Source organism: Manis javanica, chromosome 17 (genome assembly GCF_040802235.1).
Source record: "Manis javanica isolate MJ-LG chromosome 17, MJ_LKY, whole genome shotgun sequence".
Classification (NCBI taxonomy): Eukaryota; Metazoa; Chordata; class Mammalia; order Pholidota; family Manidae; genus Manis; species Manis javanica.
In genome coordinates this window covers 37,639,460-37,651,622 of record NC_133172.1, presented here as the reverse complement: position 1 = coordinate 37,651,622, position 12,163 = coordinate 37,639,460, and the positions used below count along the sequence as shown (strand labels likewise).

At 36.6% G+C, this 12,163-nt stretch overlaps 1 protein-coding gene across 3 annotated transcripts in view; it reads left to right on the top strand.

Moving 5' to 3' along the window:
* Positions 1–12,163, top strand: part of BBS2 (Bardet-Biedl syndrome 2) — a 29,708-nt gene that overhangs the window by 9,698 nt on the left and 7,847 nt on the right. For 2 of the 3 annotated variants that reach the window (XM_073226499.1, XM_017648473.3), the window contains 11 exons: positions 1,255–1,380; positions 1,764–1,826; positions 2,517–2,594; positions 5,260–5,364; positions 5,448–5,534; positions 8,009–8,144; positions 8,381–8,520; positions 9,404–9,548; positions 9,636–9,807; positions 10,441–10,570; positions 11,651–11,782. In XM_073226499.1, the coding sequence (XP_073082600.1) occupies positions 1,255–1,380; positions 1,764–1,826; positions 2,517–2,594; positions 5,260–5,364; positions 5,448–5,534; positions 8,009–8,144; positions 8,381–8,520; positions 9,404–9,548; positions 9,636–9,807; positions 10,441–10,570; positions 11,651–11,782 (1,314 nt within the window). The remainder of the gene's footprint in view (positions 1–1,254; positions 1,381–1,763; positions 1,827–2,516; positions 2,595–5,259; positions 5,365–5,447; positions 5,535–8,008; positions 8,145–8,380; positions 8,521–9,403; positions 9,549–9,635; positions 9,808–10,440; positions 10,571–11,650; positions 11,783–12,163) is intronic. The other variant, XM_073226498.1, reaches the window with a different exon arrangement.

Genomic DNA, 12,163 nt, shown 5'->3' with positions numbered 1-12,163 from the left:
CTATTAAGGCCTTCACTTGATTGGATGGGGTCCATGCACCTCATAGAAGGTAATCTGCTTTACTCAAAGTCTACTGATTTAAATGTTAATCTCATCTAAAAATACCTTCGCAGAAACATCTGAAATAGTGTTTGACAAAATATCAGACTTCCATGGCCTAGCTGAATTGACACATAAAATTAATGATTCAGTTTATGATTCAGTTTACGATTGCGGATTTAAAACCTTTCCTGAATGAGACTTTTGTTAGATAATGCTAAATTGCTCTCTAGAAAGAGTGTTTTCCACCTCTCAGGATATGAGAGTGACCATTTTATTAAATTCCATCCAACAATGGTTAGTGTTATTTTTCATCCTTGCTAATATTAAAAATGATATATTGTGAGAGTGAACATTTTTCATATTTGTTGGTGATTTGTGTTTCTTATGAATTTCCTTTTCCTTTTTTCTTTGGTGTGTTTACCCTTATTTATTTCCTTTTAATTCTTTTATTAACAAAAAATCGCAACATTTTATCTTACATATTGTAGTTATTTTTCCTTTATTATTTACCTTGTAAATTTATTTGATTAGTTGGCCAGTTAGCAGTTGGAATTTCTTACAAAATTTTTTTAAAATTATAGCCAATCTTTTTTTATAGTTTTCCTACTTACAGATTATGCAAGTAAAGACAATTTTCATATACAATAAATAATTAGCATTTAGAAAGATGTCCTTGACTCTTCCAAAAATAAATTATGCTTATGTACTTTATTCCAGAAGTCTGAAACATTTATTAAATCTGGATGGTGGATATGTAGGTGTTTGTTTTCTTAGGCTTTGTATTTTTTAGTAACTTTGTAATTAAAAAGAGTAGTAGTAAGAGAACTGAGCAAAAAGTTATAAAAAGATTTCCATCCATAATTGTTCAAATAGATGACAAGCGTTTGGGTGTTTTAAAGGCATAAGTCTGGATTCTCTGGAGAATTTGGCCTCCCAAACCTGGAAGTCCCAGAGAGCCTCAGATTTTGTAGCAGGTTATTGCATCACGTAATTGTGAGAGGCCAGCGGCCTGAGTTTATCCTGGGTCTTTGCTCATCCTTGCATAAGCACCCGTAAGCTGCAATGACTGTCCCCACTGTACTGCCTGGCCTGCCTCTCAGAGATGCTGACAGGGGCATTTGAGTATCCATATGGAAATAAAGATACATGTTACTTGCAGTGTGCCTGTACATCACTGTATCTGAGATTTTATGTCTTCTTTCTTCTTCCTAGGTAGCAGATGGGGCCAATGCAATTGTGCTGGGGACATTGGGAGACATTTCCTCTCCTCTTGCAATTATTGGTGGAAATTGTGCTCTGCAGGGTTTTGATCATGAAGGAAATGACCTTTTTTGGACGGTATGAAAAACAAAACATTCCCTAAGTACTCTTAAACATTTTAACTTTTCACATCCTTTTTGTTCTTGTTCATTTTTAATGATTGGATTTTATTGAATAAGAAATAATAAAATATTTATATGTAATATTTATAATTCTGTACATTAAATAAAATCTGTGTACATTCTGTACTTTAATGTAATACTTCTGTATATTAAATATAGTACTCAATGTACATTCTTACATTAAATATATAATTCTTTATTAATTCTGTACATTAAAAAAGGATATTTATTATTTAAATAGCATCCATTGGTGGTTTGTGTAATCCTCTTTTTCACATAGCTAACATTTGGATTAAGCAAAAAAGATAGCATATTAATTATTTTTGGTTTTATTTTCAGGTTACTGGAGATAATGTTCATTCCTTGGCTTTGTCTGACTTTGATGGTGATGGGAAGAAAGAGGTAGGTAGAGGATGAGACACTTCTTTTGTGTTCAGCTGAATAATTTTCCCATGACAGTGACACTGGTGTTGAGAGAAGTGTTAGCTTTCCATGGTTGATTTCAGTACTCTGTTGCTTAAATGATGCCCAGCTGGCCTCATTTGTCTTTCTTCTCTCTTTGGAACAATAAATCACTTGTGTGTGTTTGACATAAAAATCAAGGCCACAGTGTTTGAAAGACCCAGGAAGGGGAGAGAGGGCAAAACAGTTGTTGGGACCACATCATGTTCACAATCTTAAAACTTTCTTCTGAAACCATACTAGTAAGAAGTTTTCAGTTTTGGCCAACTTTTTCAGGAATTTCAGAATTCCTCTTAGCCTTTGAAATAATTTCTAAGGCTTTCCATGAATACTGGGCTCTGCTTCCACCTGTAGGCAGAGGAGGAACTGAATGAGGGAGCATTTCCAGGTGCCTGGTGGAAGAGCATATTCTGGCGGGACATGAAGCCCATAAGGCAGGATAAAATCTGTAATAGCCACTTCTGTGGACCTTTCCAATAGAGGGAACCTTCCTGACCACCAGATTGTTAGGAGATTGGAACTTTTGGGTGGCAGTAGCAATGTAGGAAGTATTATGCAATCTTTTGTTTTTTGGAAATTTTGCTCTGTTCACTTGTTGAACTAAACGTACATGATGTTCTTCCCTTTCAGCTTCTTGTTGGATCTGAGGATTTTGATATCCGAGTGTTTAAAGAGGATGAGATTGTGGCAGAAATGACAGAAACAGATGTAAGAATCATGGTAACCTTGGGCAAGATAGATTAACCATCAAATATAATGTTAGGACATCGTCTTACAACCCAGACAGTTTTAGGGTAAAAACTCTAGGGATTAAACAGAGCTATGCACTATAGAGAAAGAAGCTCTTAAAAATCCTGCATCAAGATATATTTTGAAAGGACTGCTTAAATAGAGAAAAATTATTAAACACATAAAGGTGTTTCTTTTAATTAATTTATACTTCTCTACTAGTATTATTACTACTAATAATTTATTGTGTACCTAATACATGCCAAGTACTATTTTAAGTGGTTTACATGAACTAACTCGTTTAATCATAATAGGAAAGTATCAGTATTCCCATATTACAGATGAGGAAACTGATATCAAGTTCCTTTGTTAAGTTACTTGTACAAGGTAATGGCTATTAAGCGGCATGATCCAGATTTGAACCTTTGTGTCTTGTCTTCCTCCTCCTCTTTGTCGTATTAAATGGGATTGAATGAAGTGCCTAAAGGAGATTTTATATTTTTTCTCCTCATTCAAATTAAGTACGTCTTAAACACATTTCTCTAGAACTTAAAAATTAGATATTAGAGATCTCACCTAGTTAGAATTACTCATGTAATTGAACCTGAGGTGTTTCTTAAAGAGTTTAAACTTCATTTTTCTTAAGCAGTATCTAAAGATTGCCCTTATCCTTTGTAGTTTTCACTTTCTTAGGATGGTTATTTGCTGCTGGATTGAGTGATGCAGAAGCAGAAAAAAGAATTAGGATATTCTGACATAAGGAAGGAGAAGAGGATAAAGGAACATTGACTGGTGAACATTGTAAATTGACAGAAAAAAGACAACAGAAGGGAATCTCAGAAATCAGAATGGTGGGATTCTGCAAAATTTAATCAGGTGGTGTTTGAGAGTCTGAATCAGAAAAGCTTGAGGGCACTGGCCTCAAACCCACCTCGAGCACTTGTTCTTGCCACTTACAGAAGCTGCCTGGGAGAGTCAGGCTTCTCTTCTGCTAACTATAAAAGGAAACGAAAAACAAAACTTGCACGTTGATATACAAAGTGTTTTCAGTGATTTTAACTAATTTGTCTTTATCTTATAGCAAGAGTTACAGATTTTTAACTATATTCACAGTTAAAATTGCAAACTGATAGTCGTGGACAGAAAAATGATGGGGAGAAATGAGTCCAAAAGCCAGCAAGCAGGCTGAAGATGGGTGTCTCTACAAGGGGTTCTGTCTTATGTGTATGTGCTTAACATGTATTTTTCTGGAGAGAGGGTCCTTAACTTTCATTAGATTCTTAAAGGGTTTTGCCCCCATCCCAGACAACAACTTGGCCTGTAGGTGCTCTGTCCTGAGTTATCATTTCCCTTTCATTCAGATTTGTAGTAAATCTTTTACCATTTTCTGTTAATCGTTTACATTTGGTTGATTTCTGCTCATTGTAAGTACAAGAAGGGAGGGGAATGCATTCTTAGGGACACCTTTTTCCCTAAATCCTAGAAAAGAACAGGAGAACATGAAATAGAGCTAAGGATTTGAGGTGACTGTTAATCCTTCAGTCCACAAAAGAAAGAAACCAGTAACTATTGAAGCATCAAGGGACTTAGGGAATCTGAGGCTTAGGGAATCTGAGGCTAAATTTATGAAAATGTGGACTTGATAAAATCATTCATGTCAGGGCCATTTTCCTGTCCTGTCCATTTGGTTTTGTTCCATGCTCAAAAGTCTTTTCACACATCAGCAAAATTATAATTCACTTGGCAGCTGAGCAAACCTAGGTATTGCCAAAAGAATGCCTTGAGCTAAATAATTCTGAAATACTACACAGCACTTTGTATTTAGAGTTAAGTGAAGTGGGTGGTTTTGTAGAAAAGCTGGAGGTGTAGAGGAAATTATATAACTATTCTCTGCTTTATATAATTTATTTCTTAATACTTTTTGTATTAGTGTCAGAGGGTAGACCTGCAAGATCATAGATATCATTGAGCTTTGGTTTTAACTTTAAAGGATAATTTAGTTCAATATCTAAAATTTTACCCTTTTAAGGATGTTAAATCCTCAAATAGTCCAATAGATATTTCTGTATAGGCTTCCTGTGTATTGTTACATACATACACAAATCCATGTAGGTGGGCCTTCACTTTTCAAAGGATTGTTTTCTTCTAAAAAATCTCTAGCAAACAAATTATGTCATGGAAAGAAAAATATACACATAAAAGATAATTCAGTTGTGCATTTTATAAGTCTTTTTAAAATTCAGACTGTAGGATATTGTAAGCTAAGGAAAGTAGAATAATCATTTAAAAATTTTGAGTTAGTGTGTATAACATCTATTATACATACTCAAGATCATGTATACTCAGCTTATTTCCTCCTTAATCTTTCAATTTTATTTTTTTAAATAATTTGCTGAAACTTGCCACATAAGCATGTCTAAAACAACAGACACTGTGAGTTTATTTAATTCTGATTACCCAACTCTGAAATAGATGACATGGATCATAGAAAATAGGAGTTCAGAGTCCAGTAATGTATTGGAAATGCATTTAAATCTAATTTTAACACCATTGTAGCAAGCTGCGCAGTTTTATAAGGCTGTACTTCTTATTAAGATGAACCTTAATGAAAAGGTGTAGTATTTTTATGTGTTATTTTTTGTAGATAATCACCTCTCTTTGCCCTATGTATGGCAGTCGATTTGGTTATGCCCTTTCCAATGGCACAGTTGGAGTTTATGACAAGACAGCCCGATACTGGAGAATTAAAGTTAGTATGAATCAGCCTCTAATGTTCAGGGATTTTATATTTATTGAGAGACTTCTGTACTAATTATTGAAATTCCTTTCCAGTCCAAAAATCATGCCATGAGCATTCATGCTTTTGATCTTAATTCTGATGGAGTGTGTGAACTGATAACTGGTTGGTCTAATGGAAAGGTAAGTTTAAATAGCAGAGTTCAGGTATAACTCAAAGTAATAAGTATCTGAGATATATTGGCTGTAGGCCTCAGAACCACTAACATGAGAATAAAAACTTGAGTTTGTTGGCTGTGCTTTCAAATTTAACTTCATAATCTTCCCACATTTTTTCTTCCTGCTATAGTTGTCAACATTACAAGAGAGTGAGTATCCTTACAGTCTTATAAGCCCTATTTGGGGGCAGGTCTTCAGGAAGATTCTAAAGCTTTTTCTTGAAGGAATGAGAATCAATTTAATCAGGTTGATCCGACGCGTAGGCTGGTGAAAAAAGGCATTTTAATATGCTAATAATGAGCTACTTGTAGAGCTCTTTGCTGATAAATCTTCAAGACTGACTGAAAACTTAAGAGTTAATAGGAAAAACCATGTTATCATACTGTTTTCCTAGCTATAGTTTCAAAATAAAGCCTTTTTCTCTTTCCTTTTTTAACCTCAAATCAGAATTTTCTAGTCTTGTGGCGAGTCAGGATTGCCTTGTTAGAAACTGCCTTAGTAGCTGCCAGATCTCCATGGATACCATGGGCCTTAGCTTTCTTGTCTGTCAGTGCCTAATTGCCTAGAGGAAATCAACTAATTCCTATCTTTCTCTCCTTGATTTTTACTTTTGGCCAGTACCTTGCAACCCTCCTTTAAGGTGTTGTATAAAGAACAGATTCTAAAAACTGTTACATTGGTTCCTGCTTCTCTACTTGGTTTTGTCTTTGGTATGAGTATTAAAAATTATAAGGGAAGACTGTAGTTGCTTATTAAGAAACTTGAAAATCCATTAAATGGACCATATTCTGAGGGAATATAAATTCTATGACTGATTCAAGAATTGAAAACTACTAGATTTGAAAAGTTATCAAAAGTTACCTTTAACTATGACTCTGAACCAAGTTATTTTCATAGTTAAATGCTTTCAAAATTGTAAGGAATTTCTGTTATGTAATCTGTTCCAGGACATAAAAAAGATAAGAAAATTACACAGTTCATTATATAAGTAGAAAAGCTGATATCTACACTTAACAGAAATGGCATAGAAAAGGAAAATATACAGATCCAACATGTAAATGTAGGTACAAAAATAATAAATGCAACTAGCCAATTAACTTTGTCTTTAGAAGGCCATTTGTTTAGTGGGAGGCCCATCCTGTCCTCCAGGGTCAAAACCTCTGTGTTGCAAAGCCTCCCAACCTTAGAGTTGGATAAAACAAAAGAACAGAATATCCACAGAAATACTAATTTGTACCCCTGCATCTTAGTTATTAGCAAGTGAACCCTCTTGTTTGCAAAATACTGTGGAAATGCAGAAGCAAGTTCAGTTCAATCTGAGTTGGAGGGTTTTGTCAATGCTTTGATAATTGCCAGCCATTCATTACTTCACAGGCTTTAGCATCTGTTAATTTTCAAGCTTACACAACGTTACTAATAGCGTGGATACTTGAATGAGATGTTCTCCAGATAGGGGGTAGGAGCTTATAGTAGGCTGTGACCTAACTTAATTTTTGGTTGGACAGTTTTTCCCAGAAGGGTATTTTATGAAAAAACACAAATAGTGAATGGCATTTGATCTTTGAAATGATTGTGCTACCAGATTTTCTGTAGCTAGCCTTTTATTGATAATACTGATTTATTGATACTGATTTTTGTTCTTGCTTGGAACAAAAGTCATTATTTTAAGTGGTTATCCTTCATTGTAGTTTTTGAAATTCATTTATTTGTTCCTGTTCAGTTATTTATTTGTTTCTTCTGGGAAGAGAGGGGACTCAAAGAGCATAGGAGGGCTCTCTAAAGTATTTCGGTAGTTTTTATATGGGAGAAGAACTCTTAAACATGGTTATTATAAAATGTTATGTGGTAGAAGATTGGGCTAGCTTGGAATTTTTCAGACTTTAAATATAAATATGTTTTATACATTTATATATAACAGATCAAATTTTTATATAGAGTAGCATTTCTTCTATACTTCTATGTGCCAGGCCCTGTTCTTAGTTCATTACATGTGTTAACTCTTTTAGGCCTCGTTCCAGCCCTGTGAGGAATAGGTACAGTTACTTTCCTCGTGTTCTGTTATTGATCCCCAGGGGAGGCAACCAAGCACTAAATGGTTAGGAAGTTTACCCAAGAGCCCATAGATACCAACAGGCAGAGCTGGAATCAGAACCCAGACAGTTTGAACTTTGCATTATGCTATATATGTGATATGTTATGCCTCTCAGCTCACCCATTTCTCCAAATGAAATATTATGTAAAGTCTAAAATGTAAAATAGCTTTTATTGAAAGAGAAGAAAGCATAGCTGAGAGAAGCCTCTTGAGAAGCCACAGAGCTCCATGGAGTACTCTTGAAGCCTGCCAACCAGATGACCTTTAAAACTGATTTTAACTTTAAAATTTTATGTCTTTAAAAAAAAACTCATAAGCTGTTTTTTAAGTTCTTGTTTATTTTTAGGTCGATGCTCGAAGTGACCGAACTGGGGAGGTCATCTTTAAAGACAACTTTTCTTCTGCAATTGCTGGTGTGGTGGAGGGAGATTACCGGATGGATGGTCATATACAGTTAATCTGCTGCTCAGTGGATGGGGAAAGTAAATTGGGATGGGAAAAATCCTTGAAAAGGCAGATTTTCAATTGGATTGAGTCAGAATACAAGTAAATTCCACTGTAAAGTGTTTTTGTCCTCTTGTCCTAATAAATTCACCTAAGGTGGGGAGAGGAGAACTTAGATTTTTTGGTTTTGAGAACAGGTAATTGATGACTTAAAAGTAGACCTGGCTAGCATGGGCTCACCTCAGTCTGGTGAGTATTTTTTCCTTTTGTTCAGTCAGGGGCTACCTGCCAGGCACAGCTGAGACAAGAGGGAACCTCATGGACACCAGCGTAGAGCAGGACCTGATCCGAGAGCTGAGTCAGAAAAAACAGAATCTCTTGCTAGAACTCCGTAATTATGAGGAGAACACCAAGGTAGGTTCTAATGTTCGAGTGTGGATGGAGTCTGAGGAGTTGGGAATGACTGGGAGGATTGGCAAATGAGAGAGGGATGGTCCAGGTCTGCCACAGTGGGGCTTCCTCCTACCCCCGCAGAGTTGTGGACTGCTTCAGCCTTTTTGCTGGTGTCAGAATTAAGAGGGCATGTATCCTTTAATCTAGAAATCCCACTTCCAGGTAGGTAAACTGTAGGAATATTTGCATGGGTGTTCAAAGACATTTACTGCAGCACTATTGTAGCAGTGAACAGTTGGGAGCATCTGAAATGTTGACCAGTAGTGGAGACAATGTGCCGGGGAATTTAAGCAGCTCAAGAGAATGAGGTATATACAACTTGGATTAATACAGAAAGATATCTGTGGTATTATTTAGAGAAAGGAAGCAAGAATAATGTGTAAGAAGTGTCTATTTTTCAGAATTACATAACAGAATAAAAATTGACAACGGCCACAGCTCTGTATGCACGTATGTGTAGGTGTGTATGTACGTGTACTACCAGCTGCTGGCAGATAGGCTGGGGAGTAGGACTTTTATTTGTCCTCTCATGCATAGCTGTATTCAAATTTGCTATACTAAGTGACTTTCGTTTGTTATTCTAAAAGAACAATACAGAAAATGGTAAAAGGCATGATGGGATAAGTTCCCTCACAGAAAGAGACAAGGGTATTTTCCCTTGGGAAAAGGGCAGGTAGAGCTAGGGAGTGCTAATGCAGTAAGTCGTCTGAATTCTAAAGAATCCAATTAATATAGAAAGATGATGGGGAGTGTGTTTTTTGGAGCCAAATAAACATCTTATTTAAAGTTGACATTCCCTCACTTGTTTTGGTGACTGAGTTGGAAGTGGGCGGATGTTTTGCAGACGGAAGTGAGCAGCCCATTGAATGAAGCTGATGGGCATCGGGGCATCATCCCAGCAAACACCAAGCTCCACACTGCCCTGTCAGTCAACCTGGGGAATGAAGCTCAGGCTGCTCATGTGGAATTGTGCATTTCCACTTCTAATGGTAAGAAATTATTCATAGGTGGCATTTGTAGGTATCTGTGCCACATTGGAGTGGTTCTTGAGCTGCTGTTTTTTCTCTTCCCTGTAGACACCATCATCCGAGCAGTATTGATTTTTGCAGAGGGGATTTTTCTAGGTGAAAGCCACGTGGTACATCCCAACATTCACAACCTTTCCAGCTCCATCCGCATTCCAATTACACCTCCCAAAGATGTCCCTGTGGATCTGCACTTGAAAACCTTCGTGGGTTACAGAAGCAGGTGACCCTTTGCAAGTCACAGTTCATTTCCAGGCAGTACTTGACAAGGGCAAGATGTGTAGCTTTTTCATTATGCTGTTGACTCTGGGGGGCCAAAGAAGCCACTTAATGGTCCTACCCACTCAAGCAATGTTTCCTGTGACCTTTTATTTCCCTAACTTGAAATCTTTCAAAAATAAAAAATGAAGGGTATGTAAGTTTAAGATGGTGTTTTTCTGGTTTTACTATGATAATCTAATCACAGAAGTTCAAAAATCATTTAATTAATGATTTGTCAACTTTTAGTTCTGGCCACTCAGACTGCAAGGGGTAGGATATACCTTTATATCAGAGTTGTATATAACCTCAGCTCGTGAAGAAAAACCTCTAGGTCTGTGGAAGATACAAGCCTGTTTACATTCTTTTTAGGGTGTTTTAAACCATTGGTGCATGTATGTGTTTATGCAGGCTCATGTTATCTCTGAATCCCCAAACCCATTACTGTCATACCTCTCCCTCAAGTTTTTTTTTTTTTTCTTTCAGTGAAACCCGTAAATATCAATTTGATGATCCAGTAGTGACTTTATATTTATTTTCTGGGCCTTGCATTTTGAAATAACATTCTACACTTCTCTTGTCCATTGATTGACTATAGCACCCAGTTTCATGTATTTGAATTGACAAGACAGCTGCCCCGATTCTCCATGTATGCGCTGACTAGCCCAGACCCTGCCAGCGAGCCACTTAGTTATGTCAACTTCACCATTGCAGAGCGGGCACAGAGGGTGAGTGGTTGGCCTTTTGCTTTCAATACTTTTTGCATTTTAGCATCCTTTGAATGTTATTTCATAGAAGGGGGATTACATGAATGAGTTATTTGGTAGCAGTAATTATGAAGTAGATGAGTTATGTAGCTTGGAGTTATGCAGCTTTTAACAAAAACATTGCCAAAATATCTTCTCTTACTTTAAATTTATCTGAGCAATCCTTAGTTACAGGTGAATTCTTACCGTGATCTTAGTCTGGTTGTCCTGACATAGTGTTTCAGGGGGAACATGCCTTGGGATAGAGAGAGAGTGGGTTTTGGAGCCAAGAATATTTTTGGATTCAAATGCTACATTAACTAATTGAATTCTTAGTGATTCTGGGGAACTGCCCTCATTGGTCTGATCCTCGATTTCCTTGTGAATAAGTGTGAGGCTAGTCCTGTCTCACAGGGAGCCCCTAAAGGTAACATAATTGGTGTAAAAGTACCTTGTACTGTTTAAAGGACTAATACCAGTGGACTTTAACCTTGGCTGGACTTCAGAATCCTCAGTGAGGCTTTTTAATCATGTAGCTTCTTAGGCCCCTGTCCATCCTGTGGAACCAGAAACACTATAGGTGAGACCTTCTAAAAGGCTTTATGTGGAACCTACATTGTAAATCACTGTGTATTAAAAAACTTACTCTTATTGCGTGGTTTAGATCTCTGTGTCTGTGCTGTGTGTGCATGCATATTTCATTAAAAATTTTTTTAAGAGTAGAATGGAATAGTTTTCAGCGGACTACATTGGGATATAGCCACAGAAGAGCTAATATATAAATGGAATTAGCACCGTTCTTGAAACATTTCTGTGTTGCATATAAGATTATGTCTAAGTTGAAAATGCTGTAAAATCATGCATGCTGTGGGGTCAGACATAATCATGAATGTTACTCAAGAACAGGTATGAGGTGAGAAAAGAGAGTGTGATAAGTATTTTCTTGGGGTGCAGGGTGAAGTATAATTCTTTGCTTACCAAGCAGTAAAACTAGAAAGGATGACTAGTAAGAATGATTGTACTTTAATAATGGAATTTCATTTCATCCTATTCATTTTTAAGGTTGTTATGTGGCTCAACCAGAACTTCCTGTTACCAGAAGACACTAATATTCAGAATGCTCCATTTCAAGTGTGTTTCACATCGTTACGGAATGGTGGCCAGCTGTGCATAAAAATAAAACTCAGTGGGGAGGTAATGTATACTGTCATGGACATAGATGTCTCGTGGTAATGTTTACCATTCATTGCAAAGTGAGGACCAATCCTCAAGGTTGTAAAACCGCGTGTTTCAGCTTAGTCTGTTAATCACCTTAGACACCGGGGAATAATTTAGACCAGCAGTTTTCTGCCTCCCTTCCTCCTTCCCTTCAGCCCTTCCTTGTCTAATTTGGAAAAAGTTGAGAATACACAGGTGAACAAAAACATTTTCACTGTTTGAATTTGTTGTTTAGTTTGTAAGGCTATAGGATTGATCTTTTAGCCTGCTGCTAGAAATAATGAATGTAGTTTGTAATTTCTTTAAGGGCTAAGCCCTATCTTATTCATCACAACATACAAATTTATGCTCAGTAAA